General features: G+C 35.3%; 4 protein-coding genes across 5 annotated transcripts in view; 1 reads left to right on the top strand and 3 right to left on the bottom strand.

Annotated features, from left to right (window-relative positions):
* Nucleotides 1–129: 129 nt before the first annotated feature.
* Nucleotides 130–2,248, bottom strand: LOC120766891 (dnaJ homolog subfamily B member 12). Its single transcript, XM_040092641.1, has 7 exons — nucleotides 2,151–2,248; nucleotides 1,759–2,091; nucleotides 1,495–1,690; nucleotides 1,041–1,431; nucleotides 863–978; nucleotides 558–721; nucleotides 130–488 (listed from the first exon to the last, which is right to left on the bottom strand). The coding sequence occupies exons 2-7, from the start codon at nucleotides 1,889–1,891 to the stop codon at nucleotides 376–378; spliced, it is 1,113 nt and encodes a 370-aa protein (XP_039948575.1). The 5' UTR covers nucleotides 1,892–2,091; nucleotides 2,151–2,248; the 3' UTR covers nucleotides 130–375.
* Nucleotides 2,249–2,687: 439 nt separating this feature from the next.
* LOC120766888 (protein roadkill) overlaps nucleotides 2,688–22,784 on the top strand; it is a 170,442-nt gene continuing 150,345 nt past the window's right edge. Inside the window, exons 1-2 of one of the 2 annotated variants that reach the window (XM_040092638.1) lie at nucleotides 2,688–3,332; nucleotides 20,121–20,191. The gene's annotated coding sequence lies outside the window, so the exon portion shown is untranslated. Of the gene's footprint in view, nucleotides 3,333–20,120; nucleotides 20,192–21,497; nucleotides 21,535–22,784 lie in introns of those variants that run through there. The other variant, XM_040092636.1, reaches the window with a different exon arrangement.
* On the bottom strand, nucleotides 4,587–7,278 carry LOC120766889 (probable cytochrome P450 6d5). Its single transcript, XM_040092639.1, has 6 exons — nucleotides 6,707–7,278; nucleotides 6,420–6,572; nucleotides 5,511–5,710; nucleotides 5,205–5,438; nucleotides 4,902–5,144; nucleotides 4,587–4,829 (listed from the first exon to the last, which is right to left on the bottom strand). Exons 1-6 carry the CDS (start codon nucleotides 7,234–7,236, stop codon nucleotides 4,654–4,656), a joined length of 1,536 nt encoding a protein of 511 aa, XP_039948573.1. The 5' UTR covers nucleotides 7,237–7,278; the 3' UTR covers nucleotides 4,587–4,653.
* LOC120766890 (probable cytochrome P450 6d5) lies at nucleotides 10,922–13,963 on the bottom strand. The gene is made up of 6 exons (XM_040092640.1): nucleotides 13,434–13,963; nucleotides 13,144–13,296; nucleotides 11,888–12,087; nucleotides 11,597–11,830; nucleotides 11,287–11,529; nucleotides 10,922–11,220 (listed from the first exon to the last, which is right to left on the bottom strand). The coding sequence occupies exons 1-6, from the start codon at nucleotides 13,961–13,963 to the stop codon at nucleotides 11,042–11,044; spliced, it is 1,539 nt and encodes a 512-aa protein (XP_039948574.1). The 3' UTR covers nucleotides 10,922–11,041.

Raw genomic sequence — 22,784 nt, 5'->3', positions numbered from 1 at the left:
GACAAGAACACACACTATATAGGAAATAATAACAAGCTTTTTTTTTTATTTCCGCTTTTATTTTGAAATCAATTATATTTGCCACTTCATACATAGTAGCGAATTTATAATTTTATTATACTATATATTTATATGCATGTATGCTTTAACACCTACATAGGGATATGAAAACCAAAAATACCGCAATATTAGCTTAAAAATCCTTTAGAGTGTTTGTAATTACATATTTCTTTGTAAATATATCATCGTTATCTTCGTAGAATATTATAGTTAAATTTTTATGAGCTTACGTGCTTTGTATTTTTGGGTAAAATTTTTTTAAATAACGAAATTAAAACAACAAAGACAATCCACCGTTTAAGCAGTTAAAATAAACTACGTATTTAAATAATTTTGTAGGTTGTCACAAGAAGGCATATTAATATTTTGCGCTTTGCGGAAGAGATCGCGATCGCCAAATGAACGAGCCTTGGCCAACATAGAATCACCTGAAAAAACAAAAAGGTAAAACAATTTTGACATAATTCACAGATTAGGATTAAGATGCAATGACTTACGGTAGTTGCGTTCGCGACTACAAGAATACTTTAGGTGATCTATATAGTCTTCCTCCACCGACTCTTCCAAACGCCCAACAGATCCCTGATATTCAGAATGGAAGTTGTTCTTAACATAGTAGGGTACTTTCAGACGGTTTGTCTCACGTTTCACAGCATATTTGCTACGCAAAATAAATTTATTTTATAAACTATTTTTGAATTGTGCATGCATAAATAAATATGTGTTCATATTTTTGTCTTTTTTGAATTGTGTATGCATAAATAAATATGTGTTTATATTTTTGTCTATCTTTTTTACTCACTGTGATGGCGACAAACTATAAATAGGGTCCGATATGAAAAATGAGGATACCATCGATAATGCGATCAATAACAGTATAGGCAAAAAGTTGATTAGCGCCGAAGAGTTTGATTGATTCTGTTAGCAGTGCATAAAAAGATAAATAAAGTTTCATGTTCGCAATCAAAATTCACACTTACTTCGCCATCATCGCGATGCTGCTGTCTACGACGCTGTTGACGCATGTAAACATTCTGTTGGGCGAAACCTCCACCGAAGAACATATTGAATAGATCTTCCGGGCTAACCTCAGCCTGGAAACCACGCGCATAAGCATATTCGTAATTGTCTCTGCGTACACCGTGACCACTGGAGTGTGTCTCATTAATACCATACAAATCATATTGTTTACGTTTTTCAGCGTCCGTGAGAATAGCTGCAGCATTTCCAACTGCTTTGAAAGCATCAGAAGCGCCGGGTGCTTTATTTTTGTCAGGATGGAGTAGTAAGGCCAGCTTTTTATATGACTTTTTAATTTCGGAATCCGTTGCTTCTTTGGTAATACTTAGTATTTCATAATAATCCCGACAACTGAAATAATTTTACAATTATTAGTTTAAATTCACAACATACTTTATAAAAATCAAGACTCACCCTTTAACTTTTCGCACGGCCTCTAATTGCTCTTTCGTATATTCAGGCTCCACATGACGTGAGTCAGAGTTCTTGCGTTTACGTGGACCATTACCATTAGATGCACCGTTACGATGTGGCGAGCCATTTACGTTTCCACTGGTACTACTTCTGTTTCCCCCAGTAGTTGCGCCAGCCTTTACTTTGGACAAGAGTTCTAAGGTAATTAAAAACGTAATTGTTATTAACAATCAAAATTGCAGATTTGTTTTTGTATTTTTTCACCTTTAGCACGTTCTGTAGGGAATAGTTTTTCCGCTTTCAGCAAGAATTTTTCTGCTTTTTCCATTTTACCCTCGGCAAAGGCTTGCACCGCTATGTCAATGCAGCGATGCGCTTCATCTTTATTGCCATCCATTTTAGTCGTACACCTGTTTCTATCTGGTGATGTTTGATTAACTTGCAATTATAGTCTAATATTACTAAACTTTAAATCAGCACCCCCACCCCAAGTGACGAGTGGTATCCGAGATGCAACGAAGTTCTGGCAGAAACCGAAGGGCTAGGATTGAGATCTTTAAACAATCCTAAAGGCTCACTCGCACTTTTATTTTCTATCTGTGTACGTAAAATGATATTAGCTAACCCGTCTTTATGTTGAATTTTTATCTTCATACCTGTAAAAATTTTCCTTTTTCTAGATTCCCTTGACCGTGTCTATGAAAATTTTCTTTTACCTACACATCAGTTTTAACATTTTCTTTTACTCAACTTCTTCTCATCGTTTACAGGGTTGATTTATTTCTTTCAAACATTACAACAGTTTAAATAACATTAACAAATTTATATGAAAAATGGTAAGTATACCAGAAAATCCATTAGCAATAATAAATTAGCTACTTAGTTAAGCAGTAGTTAGGGAATTTATTAACCATATTAATTTTAATTGACATTCACTATTGTTGTAATTAACGAAATAAATATTAGTGGCCTTTATGTGATAATTTCTAAATCTAGCATCTTCGGATGATTTTATGAAAATTCTACTTTTGAGTTTTATTTCGTTTATGTGGAAAAAATTTGTTAATTTCTTTCCAATCAGAGCGATAAATACTTCTTATCGATTATTTTTAAAGTCATTGTCATTATTTGTTGGCATGTTGGTTTTACATGTGTTACAAAATTTGGCAGCTCTGGGCGAACTTTCCTATCGACGTCGTCTCGTTTCGTTGCGTCCGCGAAAATAGCGACTTTCTGGTGAAATTTTGCGTATATATGCGCGTAAAATACTCACAAATCTAACAAAATCAATAGAATTTCAATATTTTGACACAGTGCAAGTGCAGTTAATATTATTTGAGACCATAAACGTGTTGTGAAAAAGTGCACTCGATTGGTAGCTCGTCTTCATAGTCATAGTTGCAAAGGCCGTCTGTGTATCCGTCGTCGCGTCGCTGTCGGTGTTGACGTCGCTGTTAGCTGTTAATTGCAATTGAATATCTCGTACGATTCTAACCATATCGTATATATTTGACTTGGTGCGAATAGTTTTTGTTTCAGTGAGAAATATACTAAATGTTCTTGCATAAAAACGTGTCCATTTACAGTTGAATTGGATGATCATTATTAAATGTCTACATTTTGCATAAGAATTATTTTGACGGTTCTGTTGTATAGCTTATGAAAATAAAAACAAACAAATGCAACCACCAGCAGTCATCTCGCTTTAACACACGTAAGAGCGCCGGTAAAGTTAACTAAATCGTCGTCGCAGCGAAAAAAGTGTTTGTGTTTGTATTGAGTGCGTTTGCAATAGCGAGGAAAATCATTGCAATAAATTGAACAATCTTCGTGATAAGGTAAGTGAAACTCATTTGTATTTTTGTTCTTATGATCATATTTTCGATCCAAACGTTTGCTAAAAGTATATAATATATGCAAGCAGACCACACTATTTAACTGAACTTTTGAAAGTTTGCTGCGTACCTCCTAGCGATATGCCGGTGTAAGCTTATTCATACGGTTACTTAAATGGGCGTGAGGTGTGTGAAATAGCTCAAGTATTAAAATATAAGTTAAAGATTTCGAATTAGCACATACATCCTTATTTAAGTATTTACGATTGGCAAATAATTCATATTTGTGTTGTGAATCAAAATTTGCATGGAAACAGCTGTTTTTCTTTGTCGATTAACCAACTTATATTTATCGATTTTTAAGGTGCATTCCATTCGCATTCAATAACATAAATAGACAATCATCAGTGATGTCTGAAGTGAAGCCAATTATTGTGTGTTTCATAGTACGAAAGTTAACATGGGTATGGTGTATTTCGCATAGATTGTTGTCCAAAACAATCTTCAAAAAAGCCTTCAGATGTGTGTATTTAATTCTACGGAAGTTATCGTGGGTTTGGTATATTTCGCATAGATTATTGTCCAATACAACGGTATAATATCCGAAGAAATGCTTTAGATCGGACCACTATAGTCATACAAATTGGTTGATCAACATCTCGTCCTTGTATAAAAAACTTTCTGATTTTACGTCGGCATCGGTACAATCTACGAAGAAATTTTTCATGTCGGACCACTACAGATGCTATACAAAATGATCAAAAGCACGATAAAGATCTTTGTATACTCTTTTCTGCCAAAAGAAATGCACATGTGTAGGGTATTATAGCTTCGGTGCTCTACTATTCCTTAGATATTAATGCTGTTCTTAAGGCGTTATAAATTCTCTCTAGAACTTGATTATTTTTCTTCAATTTATATTGACACAGGTGCCACTTTACGCGTGATTTCACTTTTGCTAGCAATCAGCCAAATAGTTTTACCACACCGTTTCACATCAGTGCTTACTCTAATTTACAGTCAATTTGCGACTGTGAGGTTAAAGACTGTTTCATTCTAATTCTGAGTTGCTAAAAACAAAAATGATAGTAAAAATGTTCTAATACCTATTATTTTTTGTATTGCAGTCAAGGGGTGTAGGGATTGAATTCAAATATCCTACAGACCTCTTAGCACATCAGTCTCAAATTTTTCCTTCAGATTTATTATAATTTACTACCACAATTATCATTTTATATTATCAAATTTATTTATTATAATTTTTTGTATAGTCTTTTAAGATATTAAATATGTTAAACCAATCTCAAGCAAATTAAATATATTCTCATTGTGTATCTCTATTTCGCTTCGATAATCGTACATTTATGCCGCCTTTGGCCATAATTGGAATACCAAAGTTAGCGATTTCGATTTCCTTTCGCACAGGATTTAATTCGATATTAAAGTTGAGCAACAACTTCGCCAAGGCGACTTTTGCATTAACCCTGCCCATACGTTGTGCTGTTTAAAGTATGCAAGTATTATTTTATTAAATAAAAAATTCATAGACCCGTGAAAAAACTATTGAATTACCGATGCAATGTCTGGGTCCTTCGCCGAATGGCATAAAAGCGACGGGATCGTAATGTTTATTTAAAATCCGATCTGGATCCCAACGCATAGCGTCCGGGAAATATTTTTCATCACGATGAAAACCCAATAACGGAATAATAACTGGTGTACCATTTTTGATTACCAAATCACTATCAGGTAGTTGATAGTCCTTCGTGCACTGCCGATTGAGAATGGGCAGTCCAGGGTATTTGCGTGTAGATTCTACAAAAAATTCACTATAATTACTTAAAATGTCTTCAAAAATCTTTAATTAAATCTAACCCGTTATGCAGAGATCTAGATATTTCATATCTTGTACCGATTCGTAAGTAAACTTATTGTCATGCCTTTCAATCGCATCTCTCACGTCACGCTGTGCCTTTTCCAGCGCTTCTGGATATTGCGCTAATTCAAAGGCGGTGAACGAAATGGTGGCCGCCGTTGTTTCATAGCCAGCCGCATAGAAAAGCAACAAATTGGACGCAATGGTTTCAATTGACATGTGCTTCGCTGCATCTGTAAATATAGAAGGCGAGTGCGCAAATACAGTATGGCTAGGCTCAGTAAATAAAACATGTATTTATGTACCTTTGTCAGTCGCTTTTGCAGACCAATCGTTATCATTGTCGTTGACTTGACCTTTATTGCGCAGTTGCATGAGCAGTTGAAGCATATCTTTTCGTGTAATATTCTGCTCCTCGCGCATTTCTATAGTCCGCCTAACAATTTCTCTCATCATTTCGGGTGCCTTTTCGCGCCAACCCAAACGTATGAAGAGCTTTTCCAAACTATGGTTAGTGACATAAAAAAAAAAAACAATTTATGAGTTGTAAAAATTTCAATTTTATAAGAATATCAACATCAATTGACGATCAGCACGTCAATAAAATAAAGTAATTGGTGCTTGAGAATCGACGATTAACAGACGGATATATTACTGCCATCCTTGGAATATCGGAAGGATCAGTGAAAACCATATTGATAGATGACGTGAAAGCACGAGTGTTTCTAAGATTACTCAGTTGTTGGCCTAACGTCTGTGAAACAATGCTTTCATGACCAGGACTTTAACAACTGTTCCGAGAATTGGAAAAAACGTTGGCACGAGTGTATTGGGGCTCAAGATGGATTACTTTGAGAGGTACGACAGAGATTTAGAAGAATAAATCACGATTTTTAAAATTATAAACAAACTCTTACTATTTTTTGCTCATAGCACATTAACTGATCTTCATCGCCAATAAAATAAAACCTTTTTTCTGGTAGACAAAGTGCACTCTATCACCTACTACAAGTCTCAGAAATGAAAACAATAATAAACAAAATCTTATCTCCGCTACTTGTATTTAAGTGCGCCAAGTTAAAATCGCCTTAATGAAATAATTTACTACTTAACTGATAGCATGACACTTTGCACATTATGTTATAAATTAATTCCCGTTTAAAATAAATATTTTAATATTAAAAAAATTATATTGATTGAGGAAAAATTCTCACCTGGGAAATAGCAATTGAACTGTACCGCGCACCACACTGCCGAACGTTGGCTCGTTCAATTTGTCTCTTATTTTCAATATGGGATTATTTGGTTCTTCAAAGCTGTTCACCTCTAAACCCAGAAACACCGAAGCAATGATGTCTATAGCAAAGCTGAAAAATGAATATATTAAAGTGAAAATGCATTACTGCACTTTTTCGAACTGTATTAGTGCAAGGTGACGTTCACACTTCAAAACTAACGAAATGTTGAAGCACATGCTCAAAATTACAATTTATTCACTCACGTGCTCATGACATGTCGCAATTCCAATTCTTTTGAGCCAACGTCAGGTAGCTGCGCATTCACATAGTTGACCATTCTATCACCCACTTCCTCGACGGTTTCAAACATAGCCTTTAATTTTCCCGACGTAAATAACGGTGTCATTGTCACTCGCAAACTCTTCCACTTCTGTCCTTTAAGATTGAACAAGCCACCACTCAATTGCGGATCATCTTCATCATCTACATGTATGCCACGATCGTGAAAACTTTCGAAATGTTTCGTCAATATATCTCTCGCCAATTGCGCATCGCGTATTAACAAAACGGGTCGCGTAATTAGATAAATGCCCAACACTTTATCCTTTGTTCTGCGATAAACATCGAAAATAGCAGTGCCCAATGCTGCTTCACGTTTAAAGACTGGATCTAACACTGCGAATGGTATTTTTGGCTCAAGGTAAGGAAAGCCTTTGCGTTTCCAAAATGTGTAAATCCATTTAACGTAAATAAACGAGAGTGTACAAACGGCTATTAGCAGTAATAAAAACATTTTTCGATACAAAACAAATTTGCCGCAACAGCTAATGTAAAACGCGATGAGGGCACTGAAATTATAACATTTTGTTGTTTCCTTTTATAGCTGTTGATAAGGAAATATTTTAATCTCTTTGTACATATCTGTATACATATATTAAGTAGCGGTATTCCTATATTACAGTCTTGATTGTAGTTTAAAGCGTTTCAAATTGAGTTCCTAATAGAACGAATGTTCTTAGATGCGCATAAGGTCTTAAGGGGTTACTTGGGCTTCCTCGGGTAAAAAACATTTTTTCAACATTTTTTTTCTCATATAAAAAATTAAATTTTTATTAGAATTAGAAAAAAATAATTTAAACTCGGTCATTGCGACGCCATTTCCGGTGACTCCTTGGAAAAAGATGCGCCAGCTTTGGCAGGATAACTCCTTAGAGGATCACCTCATGAAAAAATACATGTTTTAGTTAAAACCTTAACTTAGCACTTGGACGAAGGAAAAAAAAACTGAAAATTGAATTTTTAGCAGACATTTTTATAAAAAAAATTAAAATTTGAGTGAAAATTTCGCGATATTTTGTTTTTTCAAATAGTTGTAATCGAAAAAAAATTATTCGTCCAAGTCTTTAAGAATTTTATCTCAAAGACCTGTTCAAAATTTCATGAACATCGGTTGAGAAGTTCTCAAGAAATCTTGCCAACCGTCATCAAAAAGTTTCGAGAAAAACGCATTTAAAGATAGCGCACTTAGCCTAGCTAGCCCCGAGTGCACACGTTCTCAAGGCTGTATCTCCGAAACTATTACTCGGATCAACTTGAAAACTTAGGACAATATTCTAGAGGTGTTGTAGAATTTAATAAGACAATAAAAAAAAAAACTTTCTTTGAAACCCGCAAACCCATGTAACCCCTTGAGCAAATTTGAAAAATATAATTTTGAGAAAAGCGCGTTTAAAAATAAACTGATGAACTTATTTGAACTAAGCTGCTAGACTTTAGAAGGCTGTCATTCAAAAACTGTTTGTGATATCGATTTAATATTTACTTTTGTTTTATTTTCAAAGGTAGAAGCCACTGAAATATGTTTTACGTTGTGTTTTTATGTTTTTAATTTCACATTAGATGAGCTCCTTAAAAACATCGTTAATATTCCATGCTAAAACGCCAAAAAACAACACTGCGCGGAGGAATGATCGCATTAACGATAAAAAATTCAAAAGTTTTCAAACCTACAAACGTTTCAACAACGAAAACTTTTTGAGTACATGATCATAAATCAGCTGATGTTCAGTGGCCACATTAAAATTGTTATTACTAACTGGTACCAATTGGTAGAAGGTTTATAAATTAGGAAGTCGAAAAAGTCTTTCGTATTTCTAATTAAATTTCAACTTTTTTATATTTATAATAATAAATAAATAAACAAATATGTACCATTTTGGTCGACCACTTTTTGCCATTTTTTCGCTAGAGACATTATTCCATCAGTGTAAATCGAAATTTCCAGAACGGAAGCTAGCGAAACATTGTTGTGCTACACGAACTGATACAACATCGTCTCCGTAAACTTCACAAATTTTATTGGTGGCGTGCGTTCTTCCTTTTTATATCAAATTTCAAAATATAGCGAATTTCTTCATTATTTTCACTCATTTTTGAACAGCTGTAACTTTTTTTCAATTTTCCCGATTTTTTTTTATTTTTTGGTTAAATGAAGCTTAAAATCTCACCTTTCCAACACTATATGGTATGACACAATGTGATTGGTAGCACTGGAGATATACGACTGCAACGACATCTATTGACAAAATACGAAAAGACTTTTTCGACTACCCAATATATTTGGTCTTTCCATCCACGTGAATACACTCAATGCCGTTATCAATATCTTTTCTAATTATAATATTTTGATTGTTTTCAATTTTTGTTTTAGCGTATTTCCTATGTTTGTTATCTTCATTTTATAAATTATTCAGCATTTTACATATGTATTGTATGTATGTATTAGTCAAATAGTAGGAGTGCAGTTGCAAATCTACGCCGACATCTATTTCTGTATGTAAGTAGTATATTATTTGCTCGCGTTTGAAATCTGCTTAGTCACGCAAAAGTCTCTTGAACTGCCTTGTGGACGATTTAGGCTGCAATATTATTTGATTTTGATGAAATAGGCCACATGAAGTAATCCAAAAATAAATTTCTTGTGGAAAAAACTACAAGGTAGTACAAAATTTTGCAGCGCAATTTCCATGGTGCGAAATGCTGTTGAGTATGCAAATAACAGCGAAAGATGGGCACGACCACGAGCGTTATAAAAAACCATGCTACGCACATAACTAGACACACGATGCAACATCGTTTCTCAAGCTTAAAAAAAGTAGACAAAGAGCTGAGATGAGTATTAAAATCCAAGTATCCAAACTGTTCCCGACCCTTAACGGATAATAACACTGGTCTACAGTGGTTTTGTTGCTTTAGGTATATTTTGGATATAACGGGTGATCCAAGTAAAGTTACTTTTTTCAATTTTTGACATATCACGCGGCAGTCGTGTCAAACTGGCATTTTATTTTTGTTCAGTATCATTGTATTTTATCATGAAAATTGTTCAACTTTATTACGAAAATTCTGTAATGGGTTTCGCGCGCTTCGCTCAACTTATGGTCAACATAATCGGTCTACTGGAAGACAACACCATAAGCATTCATTATTGGATAATATTCGACGAAATAGACCACGTGTGAAGAAAATATAACAGTGTGCACGTAGACCGTTAATTCGGCGTCGTTCGCAGCAACTCGGACTGACGTATGAAACGAGATCTTAAATTGAAAGTGTACAAAATACAGTTTGTGCATGAACTGAAGTCGCTCTATGAGCTCTTGAGAAGTTCCAAAAAGATCCGACGTTTTTGTGCCAAATTTTGTTCAGTGATGAGAGTAAGTAAACAAGCAAAATTGCCGCATTTGGAACGAACAGCAACCTGAAGAGATTCAATAGCTGCCATTTCATCCCGAAAAAGCAACGATTTGGTTTGGCTTGTGGACCGGTGGAATCAGCCTGACATATTTCTCCAAAAATGATGCCGGTAAAAATGTCATGATAACCGGCTTTTAGATGCCTGAAATTGAAGTTCGTAATCTCAGCGACATTTGGTTTCAAGATGGCGCCAATGGATTTACTGAGAGAACACTTCGGCGAGCAGATAATTTCACGTTTTGAGCCGGTCGAATGGCCACCAAGATCGTGTGATCTCACATCGTCACACTTTTCTTGCGGGGATATTTAAAGTATGCGGACAATTCCACTTTGATTCAGTCCTTGAAGCAAAGTCTTTCGCCAGTTACCAGTCAAAATGCTCAAACGAGTCAACAAAAATTAGAGACGTAGGCGCGGCCAGCATTTGGAAGAGATAATCTTCAAAAAATAAATGCCAAAGAATGTTCTTTCGAATGATAATCAACATTTCCCATTAAATTTGAAGTTTCCTTGTTTTCTCAAAAATAACAGTATAATAATATAACAAAACTTTTAGAAATGACAACAACACAACCCGAAAACTCGTTTAATAAATAAAAGTCTGGCAGCACGGATTCAGTTTGCAAAACGATATAGTATATGTATGCATACTTATAGATTATGAAGAATACAAACATAATGCACACGGAATAGTGAGACGTTCTCGCCCCATAATTATTTATCCAATGTTTTTGAATTGTCGGCAACGCTTTATTTCTCGTGATTTATGTAAAAGGTTGCGCAATCATTTGTAACTAAGTAGCTAGTATTGATATTGATAATTTTCCAACAGCTTCGATTTATTATTCGCCTTGCGTCGGATTTCGCTTCGATAACCGTACATTTATGCCACCTTTGGCCATAATCGGCACACCAAAATTAGCGATTTCGATTTCTTTTCGCTCAGAATTCAATTCAACATTAAAGTTGAGCAGCAATTTCGCTAAAGCGACTTTTACGATTATGCGACCCAAACGTTGGGCTGTTGAAAAGTGAAAAATAATAAATATTATTTCAAAAAGTTATAAATAATGCTTATTTGGTTTACCGATGCAATGTCGGGGACCTGCGCCGAATGGCATATAAGCGGCGGGCTCATATTTTCCATTTAAAAATCTTTCTGGCTGCCAAAGCATGGGATCTGGAAAGTATTTTTCATCACGATGTATACCCAGCAGCGAAATAATAATCGGTGTACCACACTTGATCACCAAATCACTATCTGGCAGCGGGTAGTCCCGTGTGCATTGACGATTAAGTATCGGTAGTCCGGGATATTTCCGTATAGTTTCTGCAAAACAAGAAATCACTTTAAATGTATAAAAATATTTATTTCTGGGGATTTAATTAATTTTTACCCATTATGCAGAGATCCAGATATTTCATATCCTGTACTGCTACGTATGTGAATTCGTTATCGTGTTTCGCGAGTGCCACCCTTACATCACGCTGTGCTTTCGCCATTGCAATCGGCGATTGTGCCAATTCGAAGGCCGTAAACGAGGCGATAGAGGCAGTCGTTTCATAACCGGCCACGTAGAACAGAAATAAATTGGTGGCAATTATTTCAATGGACATGGGTTTCGGCACAACTGTGGAAAGGGGGCGAAATGAAGTTATCATAAAAACTTTCGGCTGTGGAAACTTACCTTTGTCAGTCGCTTTTGCCGACCAATCGTTGTCATCAACGCTAATTTGACCTTTGTTGCGCAGTTGCATAAGCAATTGAAGCATATCCTTGCGTGAAATATTTTGCTCCTCGCGCATTTCTATAGTACGCTTAACGATTTTTCTCATCATATTGGGCGCCTCTTCACGCCAACCCAAACGTATGAAGAGTTTTTCCAAACTATGGAGAGAAATAAGTTAGGAAACCGCATATCTTTCATTTTGTTACAAAAAAATGAATTCCATATGAAATGAATTTTATTGAACTGTAGTTTACGAGCAGAGAGGGTATTATTTCTCTCAACTATTCTAAGACATATACTATGTCTGGACCGACAACCAAAACATGTTTTCGTGGGAAAAACTGGTTTTCGCACGAAAACTTGTGTTTTCGTCCATATAAAATCTGTCAAATGAAAACACAGTTTTCGCTGAAAACTACTTGAAAACTAACATTCCACTCGTTATAATCGGTGCCTGCTCTAGTTTAATCGATGTTTTTGGAAGACATATTTTGCCGGCCCTAAATTGTCACTTGACATTTGTTTACATTCCATATACAAATACAGCTGTCACTTGATATTCTCATATTAGGGAGATTCTCTTGCTCTTGCAAAACCTTGCCCTGTGCAGAAATTGCAGAATTTTCCTCTTAGTGCAACGGCACAACAACAAACACACGCAGAAAATTATTTGCAATGGCTGTAAAATATGTCAGACCAAAACCCATGTTTATTTTCGTGCCGTCATATATCACTAGATTCTGCTCTCTTGGCCTTGCCTTTTTCGATATAGGATTTTTGCATTTTGTGTCATCGTGCAATCTTGCAAGAGCAGGAGAATGCGGCTATTGATAGTTGTCAGTGAAAACTCATCGAAAACACACATTGTCGGTCCGAACGGCTTAGATTCCACAACATACAAATGTGTTTTCAAAATGTTTTCAATGTCGGTCCGAACATAGTAATAGACATTTAACGCCACGAAGCGCACTTGTTATCGATATTAAAATCGTTTTGTTTCAATCATTCAGCAATCATGAACTAGCTTCTCCGATGTTAATCTCACTTAATAATATTTAAGGAATTATTAAAAAGCCTTTTTGCAAACTTAAATCTATAAGACTGTTAATGATAAGAAATCTGTTAAATTTTTCAACGTTATCAAGTTATACATAGATAACGATTCGAGCCTCTACGCATACATTCTTATTAAGCACACTTCTCTCTCTTCCTACCTGGGATATAGAAACTGGCACGTGCCGCGCACCACACTGCCCAAAGTGGGTTCGTTGACTTTTCGGCTCACATTTAGTATTTCATTGCTTGGCTCAACGAAGCTGTTCACATCCAGTCCGAAAATCACCGATGCAATGATGTCTATAGCATAGCTGAAATATGTATGTATAGTTATGCATTTATTTTGAAAAAATGCCGTTGCAACTTACTAGAATTCATTATTTTTCTTTCTAAAATTATTGCAAAAACTGCCAAAAATCCCAAATATACAACTATGTGAGTAACTCACGTGCCCATTACATGCTTCATTTCAAACTCTTTAACACCGTTGTCAGTTAGCTGCATGTTCAGAAAGTTCACCATTCTATCGCCTACATCATCGATCTGGTCAAACATGCCCTTCAATTTTCCCGTTGTAAATGAGGGCGCCAGCTTTATGCGCAGACTCCTCCAATCTCGTCCTTTAAGAAAGAAAATGCCACCCCTTGATTGCGGATCCTCCTCATCGTCTACATGTATGCCACGATCGTGAAAGCTTTCAAAGTCCTTCGACAATATATCCCTCGCTAGCTGCGCATCGCGTATCAGCAATGCTGGTCGTGTAATTAGATAAATGCCCAACACTTTATCCTTGTTACTGCGATAAACATCGTAGATGGCAGTGCCCAAGGAAGCTTTACGTCTACGTACGGCCTCTAGCACACCAAAAGGTATCTTCGGCTCGTGATAAGGGAAGCCCTTGCGTTGCCAATATGTGTAGGTCCATTTGATGTAAAATATCGCAAGCGCACAGGCGGTAGTTAAGAGCAACAGAAACATATTTTTATATACACTTTCTTACGGGTGCCACTGTTTTAAATGTTGCGCTTACTCATTGAAATCTTATGTTGTCGGCAATGGCGTTTTATAGCTTGTCTCTAAGAGATATCTTAAAAATGCAATAGGGGTATTCACAGCACAGCACGTGGTAAGGCGACAACAATTTGAATGTTTATAAATACACTCAATAGAGTATATTAAGTTTGAAACTCGCAGAAGAAAGGTGACCAGTTAAAGTATTTATATATAAATGATGAGCGTGTTGAACTGAATCGGTTTAGCCATGTCCGTCTGTATATACGCGAGCTAGTCCTTCAGTTTTTGGAATGCAGATCTAAAATTGACCCTTTCTCTTCAATAATATGCTTTTGTTTCAGATCCGCCGGCATATAGCTGCCATACAACATAAATACCTGTTATAGAAAATTTTTTTATTTGATAAGGTATCTTCACAAAAGCTGTCAGCTGTTAGTCCCAGAAACGTTACAAATTACCAGATAAATTGCGAAATTGTTGCCGTGTGAATACCCTGTTAACGTTATCAGCTAAATTTTTTTAAAGTTTAACACTAGCTTTAATTTATAAATATTGAATTATACGTTTTTATATAGATATATATTGTGACAGAAAAGTACCCGGATTCGTCATAATTTATTTTGTAGCCTTTAAGTGGGGATTACTACCTGATGGAATACACTATTGCCAACGATTTTTCCAGTCCTTTTGAGGTGGCATTCAGCTCCGTCAGCGAATTTTGTTTTATCTCTTCGATCGGCCAAAACGGTTTCAATTTCGATATTTTCTGAATGTGGGATCGGAATTTGCACGATCAAGTATGTCCAAAGAGACCTGTTTACAGTACTTTTTGAAACAAATTCAGCTTCATCGGAACGAGACGGGTAAGAACGCGTTTCATACCCAAAATATCCACCAAAATCATTCGAACGGACTCTCGAGAGATATCGAGCTCTCTTGCCGTCTCTCAAACGCTTTCTTGACGATTTTCAAGCACCATATCCTTTACTTTTTTAATATTATCAGCAGTTGAAGAGGTCGAAGGTCCTCCAGAACGAGGCATGTCTTCAATGATCTCTCGACCGTCTTTGAAGTCTTTGTACTAGGCTTGTGTTTTTCAATCACCATAAGTCTTCCAACGAAATTTGGTTATAAATACAAAATTTGAGACTTCTCTGAGAATTCTTTATTCGATATTTTTATTCATTGTAAAAATCGCCATGCACTACTGAGGCGTACCGCCTTAAGCAGTTGCTGTAAACAAACTGGTTGGCAAATCGCGCTTATACTTGGCATAGTAATTCAGGACTGTCCGACCAACTTAGCAAAATATATATTTTTTTTCAAATATCATTTACACGGAGAATTTAATTACATGTTCCGGATGCTTTTTTTGTCACAATGTATTGTATATCGTGTCGTTGCTTCACTCGGATGACTTGCCAGTTTATTTTACCACTTTTAAGTTGTCTGCACAAATATTTGGCTTACAATTCGGTCAGTTGACTCATTTTAGCTGTATTTACTGCTATCGATATTTTCATTTCATCTTTTGATAAATTCTTACTCTAACTAATGTTTGTGACTTGAATCCTTCATAGCATTCTAAAGCCTAACATTGCTGCTGAGGGTTTTTATGGCCCTATAGTTTACAGCTAATGATTATTCTGGGTTAGGCGCTTGTATCTTTGAAAATTCGGCAAGTTTTCATCTAAATTGTTATCGATTTTAAATTTTTGGCGATGTGTTTAGTAGAAAGAACTTGATGTAAGCTCTATCATAATCTAAAATGAAAGCATGTAGTAACTTTGTTTTGTGTCTAAGAATCTTATCCGTGTTTTGCTTTTGTCATCTTCATTTAGGGTTGTCAACAAATGTCTCAAAATATAATCTTTGACATTTAATAGTCATCGTAATTAGTGAATTTTTAACAGCAATCGCAATGAAAGCAACAAGTGTATTGGTATTTTTAATGTAAAGCATACAAACATACATATACATATGTATATAGAAATATGATGCTTATCAGTTGGAGTTGCTTAAAGATGACTTGCATTTTTGATTTTGCATGACAGCACACATGCAAATATGGTGAAAAAATAACAACAATCAGCACGCTTTCTGCTTTAAGAAGATGTCAGTAAAACGCAATAAAATAGCACCTACAGCTGTGCACAGAAAAATTGCAAAGTTGTGGCTTTCTAGGCTAAAAGGCGATTTTTGAGATGAAAAAAAAACCACTGTATAATTTATTTTAAAATATGACGGGTGTATTAAAACATATTTCAAGAATATGCAGTCTTTTTGAAGAAAATAATTAATTATTTTTCGAGTCATAGGTGCTGGTTGGAGAGAGAAGGTGAAACGTGATAACAGATACAGAAGGTTCTACGAATAGTGCATCAAAATGGCACATCAAGTGCTAATTGAGCCCGATAGACAACAGGGCTGCACTCCTACCTACCTACCTACTTACCATAGGTGCTTAAAGAAATGTCCTCCACTGCTGCAGTGACTCGCTTGCTAACATATCGAAGTATGAACAAAAAATATATATTTTTTTCGGATAGTTTCTTCCAATTTTTATGTATAAATAAAATAGGTTAATTCATGTAAAAATTTTGATATTATTTAAAATTAAGTTAAGGGGTTAAGTGGGTTTCAGAGGAACCAAAGAAAAGGTATTTTTACGATTTTTTTAATGCAAGCAATCATATATTTCAAAAATATAATATGGAATGTCAAAGGTCATATTTGAACCATGTGTCCTGAAATTTTGATAAAAAAAATGTCGAAAATTCAGCCGTTGAGACCTCATCTCCCTGGGTGTCTCCCACAAAATGTGCTCTCGACGTGGATGGCATAACTTATTATTGGTTCATGTAAAACTAAAAAGAAAATAAAAAAATTAAAATTGTAATTTTTTCCTAGACTTTGAACAAAAAATCTATATTTTTGGTAAAATTTTTGCCATTTGTTGGCTTAAAAAAAAACGCATTGTTCCTGAGGTGCGCTACACCGACATAAAGAGCGGAAAATCAACCATCAAGAATTGGAGTGCTAAGTTTGGACGACCAAAAAAGGTTGTTACCGACCACACAATAATTTTGGATGACCGCAAAGTGATATTGTTCGAGATTTCAGGCAATCTAAAGACAACAACTGAGCGTCTAGATCATATGATCCAGGAATATTTGGGTAAAAGAAAGCTCTGTGCAAAGTGGGTGCCATGCAAGCTCACTTTTGCTAAAAAAAACAACGAGTTGATGATTCGGAGCAGTGTTTGGAGATGTCCAAGCGTACCAAAGCCGAGTTTTTGCGTCGTTATGTGACAATAGATGAAACTTGGCTCCATCATTTCACTTCGAACTCCAATAGACAGTGGACTGCACACGGAGAACCCGCTCCAAAGCGTAGAAAAACGCAACAGTCAGCTGGCCAGTCATGGCGTCTATATTTTAGGACACTCATGGAATAATTTTTATAGACTACCTTGAAAAAGGAAAGACCATCAAAAGCGACTATTAAGTACATAGCGTTATTGGACCTTTTGAAGGACGAAATCGCCGAAAAACGGACGCATTTGAAGAAAAAGAAAGTGCTGTTTCACCAAGCCAATGCGCCGTGTCGCAAGTCAGTGAAAACGATGGCGAAAATCCATAAATTGGGCTTGGAATTGCTTCCGCATCCACCGTATTCTCCAGAACTGGCCCTCAGCGCCGATTTCGTGTTCTCAGTTCTCAAAAGAATGCTCGCTGGGAAAAAATTTTCGTCAAATGAAGGGAAGATCGGCGAAATTGAGGTCTATTTTGAAGCAAAGGTCAAATCGTACTACAAAAATAGTATCGAAAAGTTGGAGGGCCACTGTAATCAGTGTATCATCCTTGAAGGGAACTATGTTGAATAAAAAAAACGTATTTTGCCAAAAATTTTTTGTTACTATGGTATGTCGGGGACTTATCCATTGACCTGTTAAATGATTTTTTAAAAAATGCAAATAAATTCTAAATAATATTTCGAATACATGTGTACACTATTAAACAAAATTTACGAACTACAAACTAAACATTTCAATAGTCTAGCATTATAATAATACGCAAAATGATGAGCTGAAGTTTTACTTTCGTGTTTTTGCGAATAAGTATGGTAAACAATTGAAAACCGCAAAACTCATTTGCCACAGAAGATCAATGGCTAAGAGGCGATTTAGTTAAGGCCTCACAATTAACATAAATTTTAATTTCCAAACACAAACTCGGCAAATTGTTCACTCTATGACAGGTGGGTGCGGGAGGTGAAGCAATCTGACTCGGCTGCTCGGTTTTGTTTTTGTTTTTACCCTCGAAATTACTTCATTATTATTATATTATTAGTGGAACAGCATGAATTTATTTATTCATCATCATTATTGAGTGGAAGAACCAGTTTTTATGTTGCGACGTGAACGCGAAATGGCAACAAATTGTGTGCGAAATGTGAATGGCCCAACGAGGCAGCAGCGCCAAGCACCAGCGCCCAAGTACATATGGTACATACATACATACATCTGTATAACTGAGCAGATAGCTAGTTATAGTCAACGAGCTAGGCAGGCAACAGCGGTATGCGTAGTGAATGCCATGATTTATACACAAACAAAGCAACAGAGATAAATACATATTGTAGCAACTACTAAAAGGTGAATGGCTTCTACACTCGGCTGAGCTAGTTGTGCACCATAAAAAAAGTAGCACTTTGAGGCAATGAGGATGCTGGTTGCTGGTTTGGAGGTTGTTCTCGTTAAATTCTACACGCCAAATAGTCGAAAATTTAAATTGTGAAAATAACAGAAAGCTGCATGCATACTAACATGCCCACACTAATCTAAACACACACACATACATGTATGCATATGTAGCAACACAAATGCGTACAAACATATAACATAAATTAATAAAGAACAATTCCTTGACCGAAGTTGCTCACCTTAAACATAAACGCTCACATAAACAATAAACAATCAATTCACACATATTATGTCTTGCATTATTATAAACCGTTTGCACACATATCCATACCTACTTATAACTGCAGAAATATGTATGTATTTTTTATGAATCGATAAAGGCTGCTATTCCAACGGTTAAATAAGCTTTTTGGCGAAAATTATTTCAACTTGTTGCAAAACGTGAAAAGAAATATGAAGCATACACATACATACAGTTGTGTTCATAATAATAGTAGCGTTGTTCTAATAGTCTAAATTTAAAATGAGTTAAAGCTTTTGAAAAACATTTTACTCACAAAATTTTATTTTTTCGAACTGATTGTATGGAACAGAGGATCTTAAGGGGTTACTCGGGTAAAAAAACAGCCTATGTTTAACAATCATATATCGAGAGATCTCGTTTCCACGACAGTCGGGTCTAAGTAACTGCAACGGACTCGGATTTTTATCCAGCCAAGGACAGTCAACTTGCCATCATTCCTCGTTAAAACAACAACAGCATCTCGTATAACTCAAAACACTTAATTTTCTTTTTTTAATTCACTGTGTATTCTTGAAGCATGTATTAATATAATCTGAAAATTTCAAAACAATCGATTCAGTAGTTTTTTTGTAATTACCACGACCATTTTTTAGACTGCCACACAGGTGTGCGCCTTAACGTGTATAGAATCATAGCAAAAGGCCTGCAGCTTTCGCAAAAAAGAAATTGAATATAAGTCACAATACAGATGCTTAAAAACGTAGGTACCCTACGTGTTGGCAATAAGTGGGTTCAAGAATATGATGTCGAAACTTTCCAGCGAATGGAGAAACCCGATAGAATTACGTGAAAGTCGATCAAAAATCATTTATGTTGTTTTTTCTTTTATCGGTCCGGATCAAAAGTGATCAGATAATTATCTTCACAGTATTACTCAATGTAAAAAAACTTATTTCAGAAAAATCAAATAATTTAACTTGAAACTAATATGTAAATAGGCAAATGAAAATATATTCGTGCAGTCGCATTATAACAATTTATCGTTATCGAAAGCGAAATTATCACATCAAAATTGTTTTTTCTTTTAATGTTTTTTTTTTTTTTTGCATTTTCCTATTTCTATATTATTTCTAATAATTTAAGTAATACCGTTTTGTCTCTCCTCATTCTAGCATCTGCTGATCTTTGTGGCTTAACTTTCTTTTCTTCTTTACACATAAAGTCCAACTATTTAATTTATCAGGTAAGAAAATCGATTGTAAAAATTATTTTTATTCCTAGTTTAAAGCTGTTTACATTATATTTCATTGTAAAACTTTTGGCTTTTCTGTCGTGATAGTAGTTAAATTTTAAGAAAGAAATTATAAATATTTATAAAACGTTTTAACTGCCAGCTAAATTGTATTTGTATGAAAAACTGTCATACAGGTCATACATTTTTTTTAGTTCAAGAAATTTAATTAAACCAAAATATATCTGCTATGATTATCTCTCTAATCTCCTTTCGTTTTCTTTATTACTGGAAAACTTGTGGACATTTCAATTTATATTATTCTAAACCGATAAAGTTCAGAAGATAGTGTTTAATGAAACAGCTGATCACATAAATATAATGTATATTCTTTTTTATCCTCATATCTTACAAATTACATGTAGCGAAAGTTTCTTAAAGCAACTGTCATAGTGTAAGTATTATAATATTTTAATTATATTTAGCAATCAGATTTGCTATAGATACAGAACACCGCCAATATTTATTTCCTTATTTGTTTGGTGGGCGGGGAGACAATTTCTATTGCCTTGCAGCAAAAAAGCAATTTTCCAAATGTCACAACAGCCAACAAGAGCATTCAATTTATGTTTGAAGAAGCAATAAACAAATACTGTATTATTTATAACAGGCTGAGTTAGTGTCACTGCAGTGGGTAGGTGTGCTCTCAGCATTAGCTTATGAGCATCGCTTTAAGAATTTCAAGAGCAGAGCATACATGTAAAACTTGGCGAGCAAGTTTTGCTGTCGCGACGTTGGCGTTGTGAGAATTCCCATAGTGGGCCAATGCTTGACAACAGTCTGTAGGGGTAAAGGTGGTGCGGTAAAAGCGTACGAGCGGGCTGTTAACAGGGTGTTGAAATAAATGCTGTTATTTGTTATACATGTTGCTCCTACACATGCATACATATGTATGTATGTGTGGCGAAAGACACTCTTTTGTAAATTTTGATTACCGTGCGTTTGTTTTTTTTTCTTTCTTAAATTGCAATTCTCACAACAAACACATTGCGTTTTTGCGACACAGTATGCAACAACCATAACAATATTACGCTTGCGGCAACAACAATTTGCGCATACATACCTATGTATGCGTGTACATACATACATATACAATTTTCCACTGCTCCTACTATCACTGGGTGAGCAACAGCTTCGCCAGCCATGCGCTCAGTCATCAGCTGCTGCGCTTAGAGAGTAGTAACGCGAGTGTACTCAAACGTCAAAGCCCCAATCTTTACATATGTACATACTTACGTGCATAAACTTGTATAACAACAACAAGAATATAATAAATAAAACAAGTGCTCGAACACGTAAGGCAATCACAAAAGTTTTTTGCAGTTTGATCAACATAAAAGCCGCTATTTGTCATAACATTTTATTATGAACCCTTTTCCGTTTAATAAAATTTGTATGAAGTGGTGTTGAAAAGTTCTAGTTACTCTTGCTCAGCAGAGCAGAGCTGTTAGGCTTTGCCATAGGAGTAACAACAAAAAGGTGGAGCTAAATGCGACGGTGATTAATATTACCGCTCTATCTCGGGTTTTCTCTCTTTCCTCTATCGATAACACGGCGCCTGGAAAGTTTTTGTTTTTGTTATTGTGCTTGTTTTGGGTCAGCGGTTTTGACTGTTCGTCCTCAACGTGCAGTTTGTCGCCCACAAACAAGCATATCCGCCTACCGCATCATAGCTTTTCATTTGGTTTTTTATACTTGCCTTACCTTTACCTATTCGTATATACATATGTACATATGTTCGTATGTAAGTGTGCTGTCGTCTCTATTGCCGTTTGTTGGCCGACGACGACACCTTTGTCTAGTGCTTACGATTATTTGCCGCTTTCGCAAGCCGCCAGAGTCAACCATATCTAACCTTCAAATATTGACATTTTTGCAATATAAACTATATTTTTTAATGGTTTTTAAAGTTCACACGTGCTTAAGTACATATATTTTTGTATGTAAACATAGCACACATACATATGTGCATATGTTATACTTTGCCGCTTTGTTGTTTTATTGTGTAAATTGAAAAGTGTGAAATTATTTGAATTTAATGCAAAAATTATGGAAATTATACGCATATATTTGTGCAAAAGCGTATTGGTATAAAGTGAACTTTAATAAATGAGTAAAAATAAAAAAAAACAATGTTAAGACTTTATATTTGTTTTTTGTATGCTGTCAAATTAACACTGGATAACCTATAAATTCGCAAAAAAATCTGATAAAGAGTGCAATGTTTAATTTTACAGCAGGGTCGCTATAGTCAGCTGTGCATTACGTACGCTTCCTTGAAGTTTGCACTCTCTACACGTTAAGTACATGTGTACTTATTCCGTTTGTGTACTACTAGTCTTTTAGGCGGGAGATGCCACCACCGGGTAGCAATTAAACAGCAACTCTCGTGGTGAATTTAGAAAAGGCAGTAAAATATATTTAAAATAATAATAATGCAAAACTAAAATAAAATAAAAAATATATACAGAATAAATGTATAAATCAGTTGATAATTTGTATATCAAATCAAGAAATGGAAATAAAAATATTAAAATAAAAAAAT

Source organism: Bactrocera tryoni, chromosome 1, assembly GCF_016617805.1.
Source record: "Bactrocera tryoni isolate S06 chromosome 1, CSIRO_BtryS06_freeze2, whole genome shotgun sequence".
NCBI classification, from domain to species: Eukaryota; Metazoa; Arthropoda; class Insecta; order Diptera; family Tephritidae; genus Bactrocera; species Bactrocera tryoni.
This window is presented reverse-complemented; position numbering and strand designations above follow the sequence as displayed.